We start from the raw sequence: 23,559 nt of genomic DNA, 5'->3' as shown, positions 1-23,559 counted from the left end.
CCTTCGAGAGCAGTGCCCCTCAGCCCTACCTCCCCACTCTTTTGCAAATAAAATGAGTTTCCATCTTCTTCAGGCTCCTTTTTCCTGCCTCGGTTCAAGGTGAGACTAAGGAAACCCAGTGGGCTTGCCAGGGTGGCCCAGACATCTCGCCAGTATCTACAGGGTAGAAGCAGTAAAGACCCCAATGGAGGTCCCTTCTCTCCTCTCCAGGGTTACCCTTCCTCACTCTGCCAGTGTTAGGCTGCTGAAGGCTAATCAGGAAGGGCAGAGAAGGGTCTCTAGCCTTGCAGTCCTGGCTTCCTTCTACCTATTCTAGGTCTTCTGGCAGCATGAGGGGATAGATGTCCCCTAACCCCTCTAGGTCTGGTTTCTCATCTGCAGAACGGTGAATTGCCCTTCCTGTCACTAAAGACAGGACAACCCTCGGGAGAATTTCTGAAGATTCCCGATTCCAAACATTTCAGTCCATTCCCTCGTTTCTCAGGTCATACATCCTCACTTTGGTGGAAATAGCCCGAGTCAGAGGCTCCCAGCTGATTGGCGGCACACATTAGCGCCGCGGGTTCCGGCTGAGGCCCGGCCACCAGAGGGAGCCGAGAGCGAGCGCCGCGGCGTCCGCCCGTCAGGGGCCGAGCCTTCGGCGTGGCAGCGCCGCCCGCCCGCCCAGTCCCGTCCCGCTTTGTCCCTCCGCCTCCCGGACAGCCGGCTGCGGGCGGTGCGCCCTGGACGCCCCCTGCCCGGCGTGAGCGGCGGGGGACGTTTTGACGTCTGCTCAAAGGAAGGGACGGACGCTTTGGAAGTGCTTTTCTCAGGCGGCCGGAGTCAGCTCCAGCGCGGATTTATAAACAGTCTGCGCTCGCTCCTTCCCGCCCCGCCCGTCAGCCCCTGGGCGGCGCCGGCGGCCACGCCTGGTTGGTGGAGCCTCTGGCCCGGAGCCCGGGCGGGTCCTCTGGGGACAGGGGCTGGGGGGGATGGAGAGAGGGGAGGGGGCAGAGGGTGGTGGTGCGGGAGGTCGCCACTTCCTCCCCAGAGTCTGACAGGGGCGGGAGCCTCGAGCCTCCTCCGCCGCCGCCTCCTCCTCCTCGGGCTTCCCTCTGTTCCCAGCCACACACAGCCCCTTTACTCCAAGGCCCAGGATTCCTTCCCTTTTATAATAAATTAAGGAATTTTCAGCGCCCACCTAGATCCTAGGACAAGGGGAAACCAGGGTTGTGACATCATGTCCTTGGTAAGAACCACAGCCCTCCGGCAGGTGACAAAGCGGGGTCCAGGTCTATCATAGTGCCCTGGTCTCACAGCTACAGAGTCCGGATGGCCACAGGGTAGAGCAGGGACATGTGTTCCGCTCCCTTTATGGGCAGCTTGCGGCTAGCATAGTGATGCACGATTTCAGGGACGCTGCTGAAGGGTGGGCTGTTCTGGCCCAACACGTACTTGTGTTCCTTGGTCCGTGACAGCTTCATGTGCATGAAACCCTGGCTGCTCCTAGGAAGAGGAAGAGAACCCGGTGACCAGGGGTTCTTCCCAGTCTCCTGCTTTCCTCCCTCCACCCCCCCCCCACCCTGCCGCCCAGGGCAAATGTGGTTCCAAAGCCAGCTTTAAGTGGGGGGGGGGGGGGGGTTGTGTAGGTAGCATGAGACACTGACTTTGTGGTGAGAATACTGGGTGTGCCAAGAATGTGTGTATGGTGAGTGTACAGGGTGTGTGCTGGTGAAAAGTGCAGTGACCAGCGCCCTCCAGTTCTGTGATCTCAGTCCATCAGCCTGCGGCCAAGGACAGTTTAACCTTACCTTGATTTGTTTTAGAGACATGTAGGTCAGGTTAACCCCAAATTTGCTACCTAGAGGGACCCCTGATCCTCCTGTCTCTACTTCTTGATTACAGGTGTGTGCCAGTTTATGGGGTGCCGAGGACTGGACCCGGGGCTTTGTACATGTTGGGCAAACACCCTACTAACTGAATTACAGGTCCAGCCTTACCCTCACCCTCTTAAGCTATATGCAAGCACCTGTGAAGGGTTCCTGGTAATGCCTGGGGAGCCACAGATGCCCCAGGCAGGAGGGAGAGTATGCAGGTGTGACAATCAAGCTAATCTTTGTTGGAGCTCTCCTTTGCAAAGTCTAGGGAGGGACTACACTAATCTGAAAGCCCTCCACATCTGAGAACTCTCAAAAGTCTCCTGGAGACATCCCTTCACTACTTGGGTCTTAAAGGGACCCTTCAGTTCATCCATCCAGCCCTGTAGGCCTGGGGTGACATCATCTGGAGGCTCTGTTACTCAGAGTGAGGTAGGATAGAAAGAGAGATCTCAGAATTGAGGGGAGTGAGAGGGCAGGGGTGTCCCTCATCCTGGAGTCTGACTGAAGCCTCTTGCCAGCAAAGCAGCAAGAATTCTTGCACAATTGACATTTGCTCTAAATGCTGCTGACACAAACTTAATATTTCTTTCAAATATAGAATGTTAAAGTAGGAGCAGGTCCTAAGGCCTGAATGTGTATGCTCTTGGGGAAGGCTTCATTTCTTTTTCTATGGTTTGACTGAAAATTGTTGGGGGAAAAGGCAGAAAAAAAAAACCCCACCAAAACCCTGTTTACAGCAAAGACATCCCATCTTCCTGTATCCTGTGGGTTAAACTTTTACTTTAGTGATAGCAATCCTATCAGGGGCTCACCGGAGTAAGACAGTAACTTCAGACCCAACCCCAATCCCAGATATGACCATGGTAAAAACCAAGACAAAACAAAAGACTATGAGCTGAACCCTCTCCCTTCAGAAGCCTGAACTCACACTCGAGCATATCTTATTTTCTTCTCAGCATGTCTTTTTTCTCCTTGTACTTAACTATATACTAAAACAACTTTAATAAAAATCTTCAACTTTACTTCATAAATTGACTAGTCCTGAAATTCTTTTGATATCAAAGTCACCAATCCTGGCTTGGCCTGAGTTGAGATCCCTAGAACTCTGGGGGATTCAAGCTGTTGAGAACGACAGTAGGTCACTGGACCTCTTTTACCTGTACCCCAAAATGCTGACAAGAGTATACCTTCCATTGCCTCTCCCATCTCCCTGAACAACCCAGAGAGTCCGTTCTAACTAGCCTTCTGCCTTCCAGTGACCTGCTGAGCAGTTCCAGCCATCTCTCAAATGCCCTCCCCCTCTGCATTAGAAAGTATAGGGGTGCAGCATTCAACAAGAACAATGTCTAGACTGCCACAGGCCTAGTCTGACAGGCCCCGGGTCTATAATTTACCCACAGGCATAGGCTAAGGGATGTTTGGTAGAGCTCTCAGCCCAGAGGAGCAAGAAGAGGGAGGGTTGAGAGGCTTGTGTGTGGGGAATCAGGACCAAGTACACAGGCGGCTGCTGTGGGATATTTGTACACTGTGTGAAGATAAATTGCTGTGATTGACCCAATAAATAGCTGGCTGGCCAATAGCTAGGCAGGACTTCGGGTAGAGAGAGAACACTGGGAAGAAGGTGGGGTGGCCAGCCAGTCATGGATGAAGCAGGAAGGGCAGTACAAAGTAAAAGTATCGGAGCCACATAAAAGAATGTAAATTTAAAAGACATGGGTTAATTTAAGTTCTTAGAAGGTTAGGCACAAGCCTAAGCCAAGGCCGAGCTTTCATAATAAGTCTCTGTGTGGTTTTGTGTGAGCTGACGGCCCAAGCAAAAATCTATCTATAGGCTGCCTCCACTCTGACCTGCACCAGAGGTGAGGTTACCCCATCTACCTGGGTACAAAAAAAAAAAAAAAAAAAAAAAAAAAAAAAAAAAATATCTTTGACTACATCTATTACACTGGGAACTCTTCCTTAGGAATCTTCCTGGGTATGTATCAGGATGTGAGGCCATCTGTAGGTCTGAGATACTGTCTGGTGTACACAGTGACCACACAGGCCCTAAGGGAAAGAAGCCAAGGCTATGAGGCCAACACAGATCTGTGGGCAATGGGGAGGTAGGGTAGGAAGCTGCAGCTTCCCTGTGCTGTAGGAAGCAGTGTAGGCCCTGTCTTCTCTCACCTCACAAGTTGACCTCCTTCCCACAGTCCACTTGGGAGAACTACCTTTCTCAGCCTGTACAGGACGCTTTCTCAAAAGGGTACCATGGCCTCCATCTGCATTACCAACCTCTGGAGGAGGGCGTATCTGTGCTTTTTAGCCTCCAGGGACTAGTCCCAAGGGTCCATTAAGACACAGCAAGGTCCTTGCCAGACCCTCAGGGGGTTGGGTGGGACCAACTGGGCCACAGGGCTCTTTGAGGAAGCTGTTTAATTACCAGTGAAAGCCCTTCCATTAGGGAGAGAAGAGAAACCATAATTGTATTTCAGAGAAGCCATTTATATGCAAACGAGACCCTGGCAGACAGCCTGTGGGGCCAGATCAGCTAGAGCTGGAGCAAGCATCCCTGCCTTTTTATTCCCTACACTAAGGCAGTCTCTCACCCCCAGTTGCCCAGTTCCACTCCAAAGATCCAAACCTTGGCAGTTCTCCCTTTGAGCTGGACAGTACCAGATTTCTGGCATATGGTACCTGGTGAGGGATGGAACTCTGTCACTGAACAGTGTGGTTCCTAAAGTAAGACTGAGCTAGGTCCTGGTGTTTGTGTATTTTGAAACAGTCTCTGGGCTGGCCTGGAAATCCTGGGTATTCGGAATTGTGCCTCAGCTTCCTGAGTAACTGAGACTATAGTTACTATCAACACGCCCAGCTTGGAGACTTAATTATTATCTGGTGACCTTGAGCAAGTAACAAAGCTCCTTGAATCTATTTCATCAGTATAAAAGATTTATCAGCCTAGTGGTAGTTGATTTGGACATGGTATATATGCTAGGTAGTACGTGCCAAGAATTTTAATTATAATCTTAATAACAATGCACCACCTAAAGTTGTATAAATCAGACTTTTGACAAATGAATTTTTCCAACATCCTCTTTGATTTTATAGCTTCTGGACTTATAGAATACAAGAGCTAGAAGCAAGCCATGGTATCAGCTCATTCTGCAGGGGGACAACCTGAGGCCCAGAGAAGTTAAATGCTATCTATGGTTAGACAGCTAGCTTTATAAAACCCCAGATTAAAACCAAGGCCACTTAATTCCCTCTAATGCTTTTTTTCTGATCTCTTCTGGTGAACATAATAATCATCTCTTAAATGCATGCAGTTCTACCCCCTGGATTTGTTTGAAGTGTAGGGGCCATTTACCAGTATCTAGTGCTCCAGGGAATGTGGCATGAGGTAAATGGGACCCCTCACTCCAGCTGGCCACTCATGTGGCTATCCTAGGTAGAATTCCTGGTTGCCAAGAGGTGCACCGGCCATCCTACTATGGAGAGCGTAGGAGTCTGAATCTGAGCTGTAGAACTGCCTCCATAGAGCAAGCTGATGGGAAAGGAGGGTTCTTTCCTGGCCACCTTTTTCTCTCCCCTCACAGAGTTCTTCACTCAGTGGAATGACTTTGCACCTACTGCTTTACTCTTCTCCCAAGACCTACCCCCACCCCCATCTCACCCCGCTGACTACTTCAAGTAAAGCTCCTATATCTCCTTGTTGGTGCTTCTTCATGTTAGGGTTTATCAATGATTACAATAATAATTCATTAAGCACTTAGCGTGGTGCTTGAAAACATGCTAGGTGCTAAGATGCTAGGTCAAGTGCTAATATTTCATTTAATCCTTCCCAATAAAATGGTTCTTATTCAATCTTATCGTAAAGAAACAGAGGCCTAGCCTGGTGGTGGTGGCACATGCTTTTAATTCCAGCACTCAGGAGGCAGAGGCAGGTGGATCTCTGTGAGTTTGAGGCCAGCCTGGTCTGCAGAGTGAGTTCCAGGACAGCCTCCAAAGCTACAAGAGAAACCCTTTCTCGAAGAATGAAAGAAAGACAAAGGAAGGAAGGAAGGAAGGAAGGAAGGAAGGAAGGAAGGAAGGAAGGAGGAAGGAAGGAAGGAAGGAAGGAAGGACTAAGAGGTTGGACAACTAGTGAAAGAAGACTTTGGAATTGGACACTACACTTCAAGTGCTTTTTCCTCCAAGTACAGCGGCTGAGGAGTCTCGGACACTTCAGCCTCCCCAGGCAGTAGATGTTCACACAGGACATGTGGTTCTTTCCCAGCCTGGTTGGACCTGGAGACTACTGGAACCCTCTTCTGCCCCGCAGGCTAGTGGGCCCTACCCACGGCCATCCCTACTCACTTGAGGGAGAGAGAGAAGTCGTTCTTGCTGGTCTCACTGTTGCGCACCAGGTAACTGGCCTCTTTGCACAGCCGGAGCAGGTTCTCGGCGTCTGTTCGGCTGATGGCCCCGTGGTACCAGCTGAGGATGAAAGAGGGGAAGGAGGGCATCTCTGCTGGGTCCCTCACCGCCATCCAGGGACTGGGTGTCCCCTACAGGGAAGCCAGTGCCAGGAGGGGAGGAAGAGGGAGGGAATCCCCAGTGGACACAGACACTCACACCTGGTTTTCCAGAGGCAGTGCTGGATCTGTCCACTCCCCCAGGGGGCTGCTGGGTTCCACACCCAGGGGCTTGGCTGACTTGGGGATCCCAGCAGAAAGCCGGGGAGGTAGCCGTCCCTTCTCCTCCCGGCCAGGTGAAAGGCAGTTCTTCTCCGATCCTTCAAATTGGGCTGTAAGGAACATAGTGATCATGGACTCTGAGGTCCCTAGAGGCTGGACCCTCTCAAACAGCCAGTTCCCCACCCTACTTGTTCCAAGTCCCCAGAGGGTCAACGGCATATTCTGGGAGGGCAAGCTCACGGCCTGCATGCCTGCCTGCCTGCCTGCCTGCCTCCAGGGACAAAAGCCTAGGCCACTATGGGGGTGGGGGAATACAGTTGCTGAGCCACACCAGGTCCTTTGGGGCCTCCCAGTCTACTCTGGCAGGCGAGGGAGGACAAGACATGAGAAAGCACTTAAGCTTTCTCCCTCAGCTGACCATTTTTTTCCTTCTTCCATCCCCCTCAGGGTAGCTTCAATGTTGATAATATTGTTTCTTTCTCCTCCTCAGAGTTCATTACTGTTCTCCAAATCGCCTTGCCAAGCCATTCTGTAGAAATGACTTATTGATCTGAGAACAATTATCTGATTCCCCTTGGTGCCATCCTGACAGGCTAATCCTGTCCAAAGCCGCCAGACTGCCGGCCCTCTCCACCCCAAGGCCGTGCGCTGCCCATTGTTTTTCCTCCCCCATCCACAGAGGCCAAGGAACTAGAGCCGAGTCAGCACAAGGGGACCCCCAATGGGTCACATGCCCACAGGTACACAAGCACAGGTGACTCTCTCTATCTACGAATTCTCATGCACAGTGTACAACAGATGCCCAAGCCTGTAGACACACACCAACACCCACACACACCCTTGGTTGTTCATTCTGGGTAAGTTGGATGTAGAAGTTGATGTCTTCTTTCTTGCCCCAACCAAGGCCCTTTCTCCTTGTAGTTCTTGAATGAATGACTACCTTACTGTCCTTCAGTCACCAGATGCCATTGCCAGCACTTCCCCATAGCTCACAAACACCTGCCTTGGCAGGCAAAGCTCCACCCAAAGAGAACTTAAGTTTTAAAACAGTGGATTCCTCTTTTTTGTAGACACAGTTCCACCCTATTGCAGGCTGGTCTGGAACTATGCAGCAGCTCAGTGTGGCCTCAAACTCAAGGCAGTCCTCCTGCCTCAGCCCCCCCCCCCCAAGAGCTGGGATTATAGCTGACAGCAGTGGATTTCTGCGGTGTTGTGCAGAACCTACTGGGAAAGGGCCTTTGTCAAAAGACCATGCACACGTGGTGAGAGAGGGATGTGGACTGTCTTTCTGTTCTCTCTCCAAAACTAGGGGGATTGATTCTTCCAACCCACGCCCACAGGGCCTAATGGGTAAAGGACCTATCACCCTGGCCACAAGTCCCCAAAGGACCCACCGCTGCTGTCCTCCAGGCTGGGCTCTGGGAGGGGTGAAGCTGGACCGGAGATGTCCCTGTCCCCATCAGGCAGGGAGGGGCTGCTATCCAGCTGTCCCACCGGTGGAGGCCAAGGTAGGTCTTTGATGACCTTTATGTCAACTGGAGCACGCAGCAGAAGGGAGAAGAGAAAGAGACGGTGACAGAGACAGGGAGAGGCAGAGGTAAGATACGCAGCAGCCTAGAGAGGAGGAGGTGCAGGCAGCAAGGGAGGAGGGAGAGGAGATCCTCCAAGGGCCAGTACTAGTACAGCCTTGCCTGGTAAGGAAAAGGTGGAAATCTTGAGTACCAAACAGGAAGGCACAGGGCCTTGCTCCATCAGCCCCAATCTTTCACCCCTCACTAGCTTCCAGGAACCAAGAGGACCAGGAGAGTAGAAACACGCAGATAGGAGCTACCCACACCTCCCAGGGCCACACCCAGTTCCCTGACACCCCTTGTCTCCTTTTCTTTCCTGACCCCACCCCCACCCCCAGCCTGGGAACTGGTAGATCCCAAGACTGGGGCAAAGCCTTGGGATATCTGGAATGCTCAGACTTGGGGCAGATGAATTTTTTTTGAAACTGAATTCTCCACCTCCCAGTCTCGAGAATAGTGATGCCACCGGTGGCTGCAGGACCACTAACGAGGTTTCCTAATGATGAACATAGATTTTCCTATTAAGCAATCCAAACAGTATTGATTCTCCAAGGAGACCTCTGGAGATAAATGGCCCATCCTTGATGGGCGTGTGCTTTACAGGAAGCAAAGCAGAAACCTGTGGTTCCCCAGTCTGGCTGCCAGGGTGGAGAGGGGAGGGCAGAGCCCAGGGCTGGATTCAGGATGAGCTGTCTGTGTGAGAGGTTGTGTGTGTGTGTGTGTGTGAGAGCACGAGTGTGTGTGTGTGTGTGTGTGTGTGTGTGTGTGTGTGTGTGTGTAGGGACATGGAAACAGGAATGAAATCTAATGGCATCTAAGCCCTCAAGATTCAGGCCCTCTCCCAATTCCAGGCCCTCGCTCCACCCATCTCAGACTGCCAATATGCACATTTCCATGGTGGACTTGGGCCTGGGACACAGTGGTGTGGTTGGGACAGGAGAAACCTGATCTTCATTTAGCAACCTCACAGCCTCCATCTGTGGGCCAGAAATGCCCTTGAAGCCAAACACCCCTCGTAAAGCAAGGCCTACAGCTGGATACACAGCCTCAGAATCCAGGTTATACACACATGTATTCTCATCATTTTAAGTGTTAAATACTCTCTTTGTCAAATGTATTTAACATATGCCACAAATTTCATAATTCTCAATTGAAATTTCTTTATTTTTATCCAGATCCCCAAGGCAGCTAAAACTCAAGCCTTCTTGGCCTCAAACTGAGGTGAAGGAAAGCGCCTTCACACCTCCTGTGCCCACACCCTGCACGCAGCGCTGCATCCACACTGCCCAAGTCCCAACCCCATGCACAGAACTCAACTATCCTGCTCTAGAACTCCGCTCCTAGACTGTGCGTGGTTCCTAGGTCCACCCTTCCATTCTCCTAAACCTGGGAAGGGCTCAGAGGCCCCAGCAGAGCTGCCCTCGCCAGCAAGACTCACCAGCGAAGGCTTTGGAGATCCGTTCCTTCTTCCACTCCCAAGGCTGGTCATACTCTTCTGGAGGTCTCTCATCATCCTCAGGCAGGCGGGATTCCCTGGGCCAGGGAGTCCCCTCACCTTCTGGGCTGGCCCCTTCATCCTCTGGTTCATAGGGTGTGTCATAGAGAGGGAGGGGTTGGGCTGCTGTCTCCTTAGAACCCCGGATTTCTGCCAGGGCAAAAAGGAGAAACGTGGTGAGTAAGCACAGCCCTGGCCATCTCTGGTAGTATTTCTTCAGAGCCGATGCCCTGCTCTGGGGGAACTCAGCAGTCACAAGTCCTGGTCCTTCACTCTCGTAGCATTTCCTGGCCTCTCAAAGTATGGTACCCAGGGGAGGAAGTGGCAGACAGGGAGCAAAGTAAAGGGCAGGAGAAGGATCCCGGGATGGCTATCAGGAGCTGGGAAGCTGGCGTGGGCACGGGAAGGAAGCAGAGGCACAGCTGCCCTCTAGTCCACCTCTTCCTTAGTGCCCAGCTCCATTTCCCTATCCCTCCATCTCCACTCCTGTCCAGGGGAAATAATCACAACCAGGGAACCGTCTGTTGCTCAAATACCTCAAACCTCTTCTCTTAAAATTTCCCCTTTGAGCCGGATGGTGGTGGCACACGCTTTTAAACCCAGCACTCAGGAGGCAGAGGCAGGAGGGTCTCTGTGAGTTCAAGGCCAGCCTGGTCTACAGAGTGAGTTCCAAGGCAATAGGACAGTCTTCAAAGCAACACAGAGAAACCCTGTCTTGAAAAACCAAACAACAAACAAGTTTCCCCTTTGACAAGTCAGTGTCATCCACTGTCTTCTCTCCCACTGGTCTTTTCTCCTGGATCCTCTCTTGGCCTCTGTTCCCAAGCCCAGGACTCACTTTTTTCTTCCCTGACTCCTGAGCTGCTTGCCCACTCTTACAGCACCACTGTGTTTGGAGCCTTGGCCCTCTTCCCACAGCTGTTAAGGATGCTTCGCTCTGACCTCAGCTCCCTTCAGATTCACTGCCTTCTCCAGAGCTAGGAAATCTTCTTGATCACTGACTCACATCTGATAAAAGCCCCAGAGCTAACGTGGTACAAAAATGTGTACTTTAGTACAACTACTGTATCTCAGTGGCAGAGCACTTGCTTAGCATGCATGAGGCCTGGGTTCAATGCCTAGGACCATTTCCCCCCCCCCCCCGCAGGGGCCCCCAAAGAAAAATGCACACTAAGTGCATTTTTCACATATTATTCCAGGACACTCATGCTCATGCTGTCATCTCTCAGACCTAAACAGGGTGGGTGGTGTTCTTATTTTCTCCACTTTTGGTCACTACAATGTTTCCCTTGGGCCTGACACTATTGCATTTTCCCCTTATTTTAGATTTATTTTTGTTTTTAAGTATATGTATGTGTTTATCTAGATACAGGTTCGTGCACATGAGAGAAGGTGGTCACAGAGGCCAGTGGTGCTGTATCCCCTTGGAGCTGGAGTTACAGGCTGTTGTGAGCTACCATAGATGAGTGCTGGGAAAATGAACTCAGGTCCTCTGCAAGAGCAGTCTGTGCTCTTAACCAATGTGCCATCTTTCCAGCCCCTCTCTCCCCTGTGGCATTCTTTTTTGTTTGTTTGTTTGTTTTTGGTCAGATGTAATTTTGATAGGTCTGCCTTTATTTTTTTTTCATTTATTTATTTATTTTTGCCTTTCATACCCATCCCAGTTCCCCCTCCCTCCCTCTTATCCTCTCTGCCCCCTCACATGCACCCTGACCACCCTCCCCTCCCCTCCCCCACCCCAATTCCACATGTAGGGCAATGCCATCCAGGTGAGGTCATGTAGATCTGACAGGTCATTTGAAGTAGGGACTAGGACTTCTCTCCTGTCTCTAGGTTAAGGCAGTTATCCCTCCATGGGGGATATGTTCGCTTGTGCACCAGGGATACATCCTGGCTCCACTGTCTGAGGTCCCTTAGACTGCTCAGTCCTTCTGGTTGAGACCCATATTCAGGGGGGCCTGAGTCAGTCCCATGCTGGCTTCCCAGCTATCAGTCTGGGGGCCCGTTAGCTCCTTCTCTTTAAATCTCATTTGCTCACGGCCAATACCTCTTGACTTTCAACCTCATCTCTTCATATCTAGACTTTTACTAGGGCAAACCTCCACTTTTCAGGCTCAGGATTCCAGGGTTCCCTGGAATAATCCTCCTGGGATGATACTCTGTCCCTTCACCCATCTCTAACAAGGAGAAGGGAAGGACAGCTTATCCGATCGGCCAGTGAATAATCACTCTTTTCCTCAGCTCTGCCTTCTTGCAGACACACATTTAATTCTGGTTCTTTCTCTTCTATGCTGTGAGGTTACCAAGCCTGAGTGGACAAGTTTGACTCTCTGGAGAAGTATTAAGAAGCCCATTGTGTTAGCATTGCTAAGTGATAGTCTTCGATGAACTTTATCAGTAATAAAGCTGACATTTTAATTTCTCTTAGCCCTTTCCTTAATCTTACTTCTTAATTATTTCCTCTAAGGAGAGGAAGAAAGAATTTTTAATCATTGGCTCCTTAGAACCCAAACAACTGGGCTCGGGCATGGTAGCACATGCCTGTAATCCCAGCACTTGGGAGGTAAGGACAGGAATCTGAAGCCAGCCTGAGCTACATAACAAGTTCCAGGCCAGCTTGAACTACATATTGACACCATGTCTCATAAAAACAACCCAAAACACAACAATATCAAGAAGCAACAAGCCCAACCATTTCTGAAATAGCTTGCTAACTCAACTTTATGACAGGCAGCTCTTCTAGTCCATTCGGTAAACCACGGCCTCAGAACTCCCCTTAAAGGCCAGATTAAACCTGTTTCTTTCTTCGGCTCAAGTCCAAACCCTTCGTTTCAGCCTCTGCCTTTTCGGCTTCGGCTACCTCTGAGCCTGAACCAGCCAGCACTTCTCGTGGCCTGGCCTGGTCTTTGTTCACCCCCACTCCAACTCTTTCCCTGGGTCATCTCTTGATCTCTTCTCCCCAAGGACAGGTCTGACTCAATGCTTTTTTTCTCTACTTCTGAAATACTCGCTCCACACCATGACACCTATTAGTGTTCCCCTTTGAAAACGTCAATTCAAACACACACTTCCCAGGCTGCTGACGGACTCTTTTGGGGGATGTTTGACTTGATCTATGCCATCATCCTGATCCTTTGTCTACAGTGCTTTTACTGGACCTTTGCTTACATGGCCTCCTCTATGGCCTCAGGTGTCACACCTTAAACCTCTTCCAAAATCCTGAGCACATTCCTGAGGACCTGGCACAGGTTTTCTCCCTATTTCCTAGGGACCACAGGACCAATCCTTAGACTTGTATTGCAGAATCAAGGCCTCGGGGAGCATCTCCCCCATCCTCAGTACTTACCAGCCATCATCTTCTGGGCTTCGTAAGGCTCCATGTAGCCATCATTTTCAGGGACCTTCTCTGGAGCCACTGAAGCTCCTCCTGAGCCTTCAGCAGTTTCCTGAATATCAAATGGGTCTGCATAGTCTTCTAGGATTGCCAACTGTGGGAGTCAGCAAAGAGAACAAGGCTCAGAGAAGGGCAGGCCACTCTATTCCCCAGGTAGAGATGGGGCTTCTTTCTTTCCTGCTCATTTTCTGTCTCGTGGTCATGTCCTAGGCTAAACAGCCAGCAAGAAGCTCCTGGGTCTGAGAAGTTTATCTGAGAGTCTGAGCTGGACAAAAGCCTATATATACACAGTAGCACAAGAGAGAGAACTCAAAAGCACTGGTTACAGATGTGTTGCAAGAGTTGGAAGAGAAGAGCATGGAGGCAACAGAGATTAGCACAGAGCTTCCTGCCGCACTCCAGATGTTCAATGAAGAAAAAGCCAGTGACCTTGAAGAAAATAAACCAGATGGTACAGCACACACCCATAACCCCAGCACTCAGGAGGCAGAGGCCCGGTCTACATATTAAATACCGAGCCAGCCAGAGTTATATGGTAAGACCCTGTCTCAAACCAAAACCAAACCAAACCAAACACAAACAGAGAAGGAAGCAGAGACACCACTTTGTCACCATTCTGTTGTTTGATCCTTATCGTGTCCTTGTCATGTGGGTATCACACACTCTCTTGGAAGAAACTGGAGAACAGGTAGTTAGGGAACATTCCCAAAACCATTCTGCTTAAATGGAAAAATCAAATTTGGAACTTTTGCTATTTGTGTACAGGGCTATCAGCGTGTAGCCAGTGGGCTTCTCAGCCTCCTGGGAGAGAATGCCTTGGGGAACCCTGGGATACTACAGATACCCGCTGAATTCCCAGAGGCCAGGATACAGAAAGCCAGTCTTAGCTTTCCATTTCCCAGATTCCCACCTCTTTGTCATACAGTGATTAGCTGTTAGTCCTCTCCCAGTCAGACCAGATGAACTTGAGAAGCTCAGGGCAGGGTAGGGCTAAGGACAATGGAGTTTTTCTCCAAACTGGGCATGAGAAGGTAGGACTCACCAAGCCAAAGCCTAGGTCGCCGGTGACATCAAGAAGTGGTTCTGGGACCTGTGGCACAGGGAGAGGTCACGCCTGCATTTTACCAAATTGAAGCCTAGACTTCAGATCTGGGCTGGACCAGAGCTGTGGGAGCCAGCTGATCACCCTGCCCTCGGTGAGAGGATCTGGGAATGGGGACCCCTAGAAGGATGAGATGAAGAAAGAAGCATCCCTTTGGCCATTCCTTTGACCTCATCTGGTCCTTCTATGGGTCTGAGGTTGTCCCAGTGGCTGTCTCTATCTTATCCTTGGGTGTTTATCACTACCTTGTTTTAGTCTGGCCCTCAACTCCTTTTCTTCCTTTCATACCTGCCGGCTCCAAGTACCAACCCATCAGTGCCCCAAGCCATCTGCTAGTCTGGAACTCTCCTTTTGTTTCTCTAGCTCCAATAAGCAACTAACTGAGGCACTAGAAAAATCTTTCTGTTGTATCACCACCATCACCCAAGTCCTTCACCCCTAGGTCCTCCTTTCTCCAGGAAACAAATGGATCTGTTCAAATCCATCACACTATGCCCAGCTTTTTTTCCTCCCAGGTCAGTGGCAATACAGAATCACCCACTCCCACAGCTGGCAACTCTGCCAGTCAGCTGATGGCACGGACTCCTCCGTGACAGCCACGCTACATGTGTCTGAGTCACCTGACACATTATCCTTAAACCTTACAACAGACAAATCTCCAGTGTTTTAAGGAAAACGTTCAAGGTTAAAGAACAGAAGATTCTACTTTGCTCTTTGGGCCACCACTCTGAAAGCAAGCACTATGCTCGTTTTATTCATTGGCTTCCTCTCTGTCTGGATCCCCTTCCTGTTCTGGCCAATCCTCACTCATCTTTCTTCCCTCAGAAGGCCCTTCCACATTTCTCCAGGTCTGTGAGGGACCTGGGCTTTGATCACTTTGTGTGACAAACACCTGTTTTACTGGGTGTCTTCTGGCAGACTGAGCACTTCCAGGGGGGCAGCACTCACATTTTCAGCTAAGCACCCAGGAACTGAAAGCTCTTGGTAATGATGGTTAAATCCATCTCATAAGATGAGAGGGATGGACGGAAGCACTCTTTTCTGGCTGATTTAGAAGTGTGAGGAAACATGAACCTAGATAGAGTGGGGTCAGAAAGGAGGGCCAAGAGTCTCTAAACAAAACTTGGTTCTAACAAGCTTCTCAGTGAGCTCAATCCCTTAACACCTTCCCGGGGTCCTTCTAGGCCTCCCTGCTGTAAGCCTGGTTAGAGTTGCACATCATTGCCCCTCCCTGGAGTCCTGACCTCTCCCAGGCTGGTGTGGGCTTCCCCAGCGCCAGCAGACAGTGCCTGTGGGCAACCAGGTGGCAGTTCTACAGGCAGCTCAATGGCTCCTCTGTTCCACTCCTGGCTCCACACCCTGCTCTGGGAAGCCCCAGACCCCCACCCTGGGCTGGGGCATCCAGAGAGCTACCCACAAGGCCCAGAACAGGAGTGGCAGCAGAGTTACCAGCTGGGAAGGCTGGCAGGACTGGTACCCACTCTGGGCACAGAAAATTCCAATCAGAGCCAGGCCTGCTTGCCCAGTGCTTCTGTGTCTACAGGTGGATAAACTGCTCACAGATAAATGGTCCATGTGGACTATGTTTGACCTAGTATGATTTGTTGTTTGTGGCTCCCTGACCCCCCCACCCTGATGTGCCCACTGTTCTATCCAATACCCACCACAGCCCCAACACACAGGATATACGGAATTCATATCTACTAGAACTCTGACACAGGGTTCTGTCCTAGAAGTGACACCAATATGCCACAACCCCCACTCCAGTCACTCTGATCTTTGAGTGACTGACTAGTGGCAGTAGGAGGATCAGGCTCACTGGAGAGTCTACTTTTGAATAGGGATCAAAGCCTCTGGATCAAGGGCAGATGGGAGGAACTGCCAGTTAGGGCACTGGAAAGGCACTTAACACAAAGGTGATATTGAAACATAACCTGTGTTCTAGCGGCATGCCTCTAAAATGCTATTTCCTAACAAGGAGGTAAAGTAGCTGCTAGCCACTCAAAGGGCCCTGTGTCACTCCCTGCTCTCTCTCCTGCCTTCCGGTAAGGCTGTCTCTAGGACCCTGCCACTCATCTGTTCAGTTGGGCAGTGGCCTTCCCAGAGCAGCTGTCTGCCTTTTAATCTCCTTCCTGCCTGCACCTCTCCCAATGTAGCTAACAGGCCTACCATCTGCTTCCATCTTCCACTCTCCAGCTGGCCCAGGCAACATGATCGAGACCCTACCCATGGGTTCTGGGGGCGGAGGAACAGGTACTTTGGAGACTTCACAGTCCTCAAAATCTCTCACTGCGTATTTTCTCCACCACCGCTTCAAGTTTACGTCTAGTGCCTTTTTACAGGTGTTTCCAATTCCCTCCTTCCCCCTGCCAATTTTTAGGTTTATGTTTTTGTGGCTGACGACATTGCTCAATGACAACAGCATCTGCCCAGCATTACAAGACCTGCCCTGCAGCAGTTCAATCTTCAGCAATTGAGGAAAACACACACACACACACACACACACACACACACACACACACACACACACACCACTTCCTGTCTGATTCTGTTAATTTAGTATTCCCCCAATGTATCTGCATCACTGAAAACCTCTGGACTAATCAGTGTGGCTAACAATATAGTACTTAACTTTTCTGAGGTCGCATATCTGCCCCTGCTGCTCCTACTTACTGTAATACCTTCTCCTAGTGTGTATGCCTGGGAAATGCCAATTAAAACATACAGGTTACTTCCCCTTTTCTAATTTAAAAGCAATGCCATGTTTACAAAACAAATGCCACAGACATGTGGCTGCTGCCACCAGCCCCTGTAAGGCCTCAGGCGTGTCATGTCTGAGTTCCATTCAAACAGTCCCACCAGGCCCTAGTACTTGGGAAACTGAATCCAGCACTGAACTGCATCTTCCAGAGTCTTGTGTGGCTACTTAGCAAATGCTGCATGAATACCATCTCTCCACTGGGCACTGGTGGCCGTGCCGAGGGCCCAGGCACAGTGCTCAGCCCAGAGTCCTGCTGTGTTGTAAACTTCAGGGCTACTTTTTGCTAGCTGAGAAGCCCTATACATGGGACTCAGCATCCCTGTGCTTCGGTTCCCCACATACAACCCAGGGATAGACTCTTTCTTATAGAAACACTGACTGGTCCAATACACATTAGCTGCTGGAAAATGGCACCAGGCACAAGACATGTGCTCTAGGAAGATGAAGAATCCCGAGGTGTTGTGGAGTTAGCCACAAGCTCATGGCACACAGGAGTTGGGACCCATCTTTGCTCTTACATAATGCCTCGTTGGTTCTGGGATGAGGACAAGCAGACCACACAGGAGGTAGCCCTCTAAGCACTTGGCCCCAGACAGGACTTGCTTAACGAAGGCATCTTTATTTCCCATCTGTGAGCACCAGGGGCTCCCCTGTTGTCAGCTCTCAAAAGGCAGAGTGCAAGGGCTCAGCTTTTGAGCAAGTCACACTGGCCAAGTCAGGGCAGATGTCTCCTAGAGAGCTGGTTCCAGACTGTGGTTCTGCAGTGTGAGGGGCAGCACCGAGGAAACAGGCCGGCCCCACAGTCCATCAGCAGTCGTGTTCTTTAGCCATCCTTGAAGCACCAGCGATAACAAAGACAACCAGCCCAGGGCTGGTCTAACTGGGCCATAGAAGTTCCTCCCCTGGACTTCTCCCTTTGCCATGACTTTCCCCCTTTATCTCCAACACAGAACAAGCACAAGATAAGCTGATTAAACTTCCACATTCTGTGCAGGCGTGGGAAGGCAAGCTCAAGGGGGGGAAAAGGAAAGAGAAAAACCTCAAAAGAAAAAAAATACAAGTATCCTTCCCAGCACCTGGGCCAGCATCACAAAAGGACACACCACACTCAGTGAACACTGGCTAAGAGTGGTCCTAACACTAACATCAGGTCAGGGATGCCGGGATCAAACACGGATACCTCCTGCCTCACTGTACTCTTCCTGCTTGCCCACTCCTTTCTAAACACAAGTACCACAAGCCTATGTGGTACATCTGTTATTAAAAGTTCTCAAAACTGGGGCTAGCAAGCTGGCCCAGGGATAAAGTTCTTGCCACCAAGCCTATCTCAGTTCGATCCCTGCGACCCATATGGTAGAAGAAGAGAATGGACTCCCAGAAATCCGGACCTTCCCATGTGTGCCTGTGTGTGAGCAAACACCCAACATACATGTTTACATTTTTTTTAAAAGGTTCATAGTATAGGACTAGAGATATGATGCAGTTGTTAAGGACACACACTCTTCTCGAAAACAACCTGAGTTTGGTTCCCAGCATCCACATCTGGCTGTTCACATCCTCCTGTAGCTACAGCTCCTGGGGAATCTGATGCCCTCTTCTGGCCTCCAAGGGCACTACATTCACATATACAAAACCATACACAGATACACATAAACACATGCATATATTTCTTTAATCGTTAATGAAATCTTTTTTAAAGTTTTCAATACTACTTTGAGAGGTTATACACCCCTGTTAAAATCTGAGAGCTATGAGCCTTTCCCCATAAAAATGAGAAATATCTATCTACATAGGACTTCTGGGTGCTTAAGAGCCCCAGGGCCTCACCCATGAGCTAGAAGTAAGAGGCCTGGTTTCAATATAGGACGCCTGTTTTATTATCCATGTCAGCTCTCACTTTCTATTGGCATCACAGAGGACACACTGCAGATGTGATAGGCAACTCAGCCTTCATTTAATCACAGCCTCATTCCTTTTTCCTAATTAGATCACTTTTTTCCCGTCAAAGCTTGGAGAACAATGAAGGAATGAAGAGGAGGCCCAACACCCTGGCCCTTCTGCCAGAGCAAAGTCTGGAGGCGGGATGAGGGCCCAGCACCAGAGGGGGTTCTTTTGGGGGCCATCTGGCCAGACCCTAGCTGCCGGGTGCGGGGTGTTGATCTTGCTGTTCCCACACCTGCCCTGCCAAGCCTGGCCAGATGGTCAGCTCTGTGTCTCTGCCAATTATACCAGGGTTTCAGGGTGGGCTGGCAGCCAAAGATCCTGCATAGGAAGAAGGCTAACGGACCCTCGGGTCTTCAGGGCCCTGTCCAGATCCCCATTCCCTCCTGCCTCCTCCCCTGTGAGCTCCTTGGTTTCTCCAGCCTAGTGTAGAAACATTTCTACCCATTTAATCCAGCCTCAGGGTACAGCCTCACATGGAGTGTTCTGGTTCCTCTTTCTGCTAGCCAAGGAGCTCTGCAGGGCTGAGAAGAGGGAGGAAGCAGCCACACAGCACAGAAGCAGCAGTACAGTGGGAGCTGAGATCCATAGGTGGCACTGTACAAGCCACTCAGTAGGCCCTGGGGGCATCTGGCCACTTGGTTTAGGGTAAGGGCTCAGGCACCTTGTTGGACCTAGCTTTTCCCAAGGGAAGACTCTGGGATTTCCCAAAGTCTGTTGCTAGATGGCAGGGAGTTGATTGATCTCTGAACAATGAGAAGCCCTAGGTCAGCCCCTGGGACAGCTCAGATGGCACATCCTGGATCCTTTATCACACCCACCAAAGAAAGCACAGATTGTGTGGTTCCTGGGAGAGCCTGTTGGATTTCATTCCTATCTCTGTGGCTGGCTGACAAGAGAATCAGACACCTCTTGTGAGCCCCCTCCCCCAGGTCTGAACAACCCACAGATCAGAGCTGACCCAACTGAAGCATAGGCAGCCTTAGCAAGAAGGCTCTCAGGGTCTGCATGCATGGCCACAGCTCCCTCCTTGGAAGTTTCTGGGAGGAAGTGGAAAAACTGTGTCTTGGGAGTCCCTGACACTCATGCTACCCTGAGAATGGACAAACACCATTTCAGGACACATGTCAGAGACTTCAGAGACAAGGAAAGAAAGGAAGGGAGGGAAGGAGGGAGGGAGGGAGAAAATAAAGGAAAAAAAGAAAGAAAAAAGGACCTTTGCCTGGAGGAACCCACAGCCTGGTGGGCAGCCAGTTAGGCCATCCTAAGCCACTACAGGGAGGAGAATAGCCAAGGACAGCTTAGGCAACGGGCCAACAGCCAGTGGCCAGAGCGGAGGAGACTGACTGGTCAGTGGGTTGGAAGGCCTAGCTATTCCCCTCTGCTGCATTGCCACGCCACCATCACACCATGCAGCAAAACGGTAATTAGAAAGGAGACAGAACAGCCTGATCTCTCTTATCCAGGACACCTCACCTAACAGTACTCTCTTGGCTGAAACCCCCAGTTCTGAAACCTGAGGATTCAGACATTAACTGCTCTCTAGTCAGATAAAATCTCCTCTGCTGAGGAGAGGTGAATAACCCTTGGAAATACTAGTTCTCAGACATGTGGAAGGCAATAGAGCAGCCGGTGGCTCACAGAGTTACCTACCATCTTTCAATGTAGGCAGGGGGAGACTAAGGACTGCTTTCAGCTGTCTCTCTTCCAGGACAGGATAAAACCTGAATTGAGAAGGCAGGCAGATGTCCTGGGAAACAAACTGTTGGGAGTTTTCCTGTTTCCCCCAGTGTCCACAGATCCAAGAAAAGCTCCAGCCTCTCTCAGAACGGACCGAAGAAGAGGGAAGGCAAGCGGAGATGGTAAATGGACTTAGCTGCTCAGCCCTAACTAGGCAACAGGTCCTGACCACCAAGTGTACTCTTACTGGGGGGGGGGGGGGAGAGGGGGACGGGACACAAGAAAGAGTGTGCCCTATCCCAGTGGTGAGTTTCTTCGGCAGGAACTGCATAATGCTCATCTTGGTGTCCACAGTACAACAGCTCACTACCTCCAATCTCACTGGAAGAGGCTAAGGCCAGCACTTGCTGTGTTCACATAAGAAATCTCACTTTTCTGCTCCCCTCCGGGGCTTCAGACTGCAAGCATGCCTGAACTCCAGGACAGGGTGGGAGGAAGGAGGATGGAGAGAGGAGGAGGAGAGGAAAGCTTTGTGCGGGTTCTGCCTTGGGGGGCGGCAGGGGAGAAGAGTCAGAGATCAAAGGGCAGAGAAGCTGCTGCTGTGTAGAGGGCACAAAGGCCATAAACCAGCAAAGGGGAGCAGGGTGGGGTGGGGATGCTTCCCAATATCCGTTAGGAAGCTTCAAGATCACTGTGGAGAAGCTGTGAAGCTGAGAGTACCCATGAGGGAGGAGGTCACACCAGTTCTGGGGACCTAACAGGAAACAGCAGTTTGGGGCTCAGATTAGGCGGCAGAAAAATCTAACAAAGGGGTTAAAATGTGAGCCCCCGCGTTGACCAGAAACATTGACAGCTAAAGCCTGAGCCCCAGCCAAGCTACCTTTGTCCCTCTCCAAATCTCCAGACCTCAGACCACCACCCATCCAAGCCACCCACGCCTGGCGCAGCACTCACCCTGTCGTTGCTAGCATGGGGTCCGGAGATCCGCTCCTCCGGAGGCGGCGCTGGGGGGCCCGGGGTCTCGACCCGAATGAGTCTGTGAGGGGGTGAGCCGTGGCGCGGGGGCGGAGTGGGGCCAGGGGCGGCGGGGGTGGAAAGGGCGGCGGACACGGACGAGCTGCCGGAGTAGGGGTCCTCGAAGTCGCGGTCACGCTGCAGCCTGTAGGCGGCCAGGATGTCCGGGGGCGGCGCAGGGGGCGCGGCCGGGCAGGGCGCTGGGGGGCGGTAGTCGGGCTCTGGGGGGGCGGGCTTGGCGCCCCCTCCGCCGCCGCCCCCGCGAAAGCCAAGGTGCTCCCGCAGCCACTTTGCGACTCCACCGCTGCCTCCCCCTCCCGGGCCAGCCCCTGCACCCCCAGCCCCGCGGCGAGATCCCCCGGGGCCGCCCCCCGCGCTGCCCTGCGCCCGCGGCCCGGGGCCGGAGCCCGGAGGAGGAGCTCCGCTCAGTAGCATGGGGTCCTCCCAACTGAGCCACCAGACCGCGGGCGGCGGGGGCGGGGCGAGAGGGGGCGGGGCTGCGCCGGCGGGGGGCGGGGCTCGCAGTGACAAGAGGGGCGGGGCCCTCCGCCTAACGGGGACCGCGGGACTCTAGAGAAGTGGATGGGAGACAGCTGGGTGCGGGGTGCGATTGCCACGCCGGGGAAGAATCTTTCACGTGTCGCTGCGCGTGCTCCTGTGGGGCGCTCAGTGGTCCCATCTGCTCTTCTCCAGCTCCCACTTTGCGTCAGACGCGGAAAGACGAACTCCCAGGCACATCCCACCCATCTTATTTCTCCCCACAACCCCAGAGACTCGGAAACAACATTCCCGAAGAAGAGTCTTGGAAGGAACTGTTGTTTAGATGTACCGATTACAGCTCTCGCCTTGGGAGTCCCGCCTACCTCCTCCTATCCCTCAGCTCATACCCAAATCTAGGTGGCTTTTCTATACAGGCACACTTCTCACATTGCATGTAATTAATTCCCTGGAGACACCCATTGCTCTGGTTTCCACACACACTCACCCGCTTCACATGCTAACAACCCTCGCACAAACAATTCCCACCCACGGTCGCACCTGCCCCCGGCAGGCCCACACAGCCCTGATAGTTGAAGAAATCCCTCAAGCTACGCCCTGGGTTTGTCAATCAGGTTGGTGACAGAATAAAAACAGACCAGTCAATAAATCAATTCGAGAACAGTCGCAATGTAGTAATCTGCAGTCCCTTACCCTCTCAGGGCTCCAATATTGCTGTGATGCCCAGGGCATGGCCTTTCGTCTTAGAAACGAAGCGGAGTTCTGTAGCCCTGAAGCTAAGGCGAACAAGTTCCCCCTCCCCACACCCACCTCCCGGGAAACCATCTGATTTACCACACCATGGTACTGGCTCTGCATACTGCCTTTGTGTCTCTCCACTCTTACAGTTGCTTATGGGTTGTTTATGAGATAGGGCCTCATATTTAAGCTGGCCAGGAATTCCCTACAAAAGCTCAGTCTGGTTTAAACTAGCTAACCTCTGTCCTGGTCTTCAGAGAGGGTTGAGTTGTGGACTAGCACCACCTTTTGTATGAGCAGAGAATCAGGTAAGTCTCCAAAGAGGAGTGAGTTTAAAGCTGAGGGAGAAGGGTGTGATGGGAAAACAGCAAATGTATTATTCCTATGATTCCGAATTTCAAATATGTTAAATTTCTGCTGTGTGCAAATTCTAATATGTATGAATTCTCATACAGTAATGTGACCCACGATCTCCTGGGGTGGGGGTGCCTTGTTACATTACAGATTATCATTTTTGCAGGTCTAGCTGGGGGTACTCCCAGGTAATGCAAATGCTGTTGGACCCCAACCATACATTGGGTGGTAGTGGGCCTGTAAAAGACACTGCAGACTGTCACTCCATGAGGTATACTACAGAAAATAAGAGTTTTACATTCCAGAATGTACAGTTTAAAATATTAAACGATGATGCAAAGGTGAGCAAGAGAAATGGCAGGTACCTGAGGTATTCTAGTCAATCTATATGAGAGGCTCGCCACAATCCCCAAATGTGAGAGGACGGGAAAGTCATTGGTCAGGAGTCAACAGCTGTGTGATCTGGCCAGCTATATGGGCAAGACAATGCCCGG

General features: G+C 51.2%; 1 protein-coding gene across 2 annotated transcripts; it reads right to left on the bottom strand.

The window, feature by feature from the left end:
* Nucleotides 1-1,209: 1,209 nt before the first annotated feature.
* Nucleotides 1,210-21,929, bottom strand: Shf (Src homology 2 domain containing F). 2 transcript variants are annotated; one of them, XM_051183532.1, is made up of 7 exons: nucleotides 21,416-21,929; nucleotides 12,930-13,071; nucleotides 9,527-9,733; nucleotides 7,912-8,052; nucleotides 6,456-6,627; nucleotides 6,198-6,317; nucleotides 1,210-1,485 (listed from the first exon to the last, which is right to left on the bottom strand). In XM_051183532.1, the coding sequence occupies exons 1-7, from the start codon at nucleotides 21,908-21,910 to the stop codon at nucleotides 1,299-1,301; spliced, it is 1,464 nt and encodes a 487-aa protein (XP_051039489.1). In that variant the 5' UTR covers nucleotides 21,911-21,929; the 3' UTR covers nucleotides 1,210-1,298. The 2 variants fall into 2 exon arrangements, with proteins under 2 accessions (XP_051039489.1, XP_051039490.1); XM_051183533.1 differs by lacking the exon at nucleotides 7,912-8,052 and having other exon boundaries at nucleotides 21,416-21,928.
* Nucleotides 21,930-23,559: the final 1,630 nt, after the last annotated feature.

This window comes from Phodopus roborovskii, unplaced genomic scaffold (assembly GCF_943737965.1).
Source record: "Phodopus roborovskii unplaced genomic scaffold, PHOROB, whole genome shotgun sequence".
NCBI lineage: Eukaryota > Metazoa > Chordata > Mammalia > Rodentia > Cricetidae > Phodopus > Phodopus roborovskii.
Note: the sequence above shows the minus strand (reverse complement) of the source record. Positions and strands in the feature narration are given on the sequence as shown.

Bases quoted from the DNA above. Each gene is read 5' to 3' on its own strand.
- Shf (XM_051183532.1), bottom strand. From the start codon at position 21,910: ATGCTACTGAGCGGAGCTCCTCCTCCGGGCTCCGGCCCCGGGCCGCGG. The intron at 8,053-9,526 runs GTGAGTCTTGCT...TGCGTGCTCCAG, and splicing joins GATCTCCAAAGCCTTCGCTG to TTGACATAAAGGTCATCAAA. The intron at 1,486-6,197 runs GTGAGTAGGGAT...TCCTCTTCCTAG, and splicing joins GACTTCTCTCTCTCCCTCAA to GAGCAGCCAGGGTTTCATGC.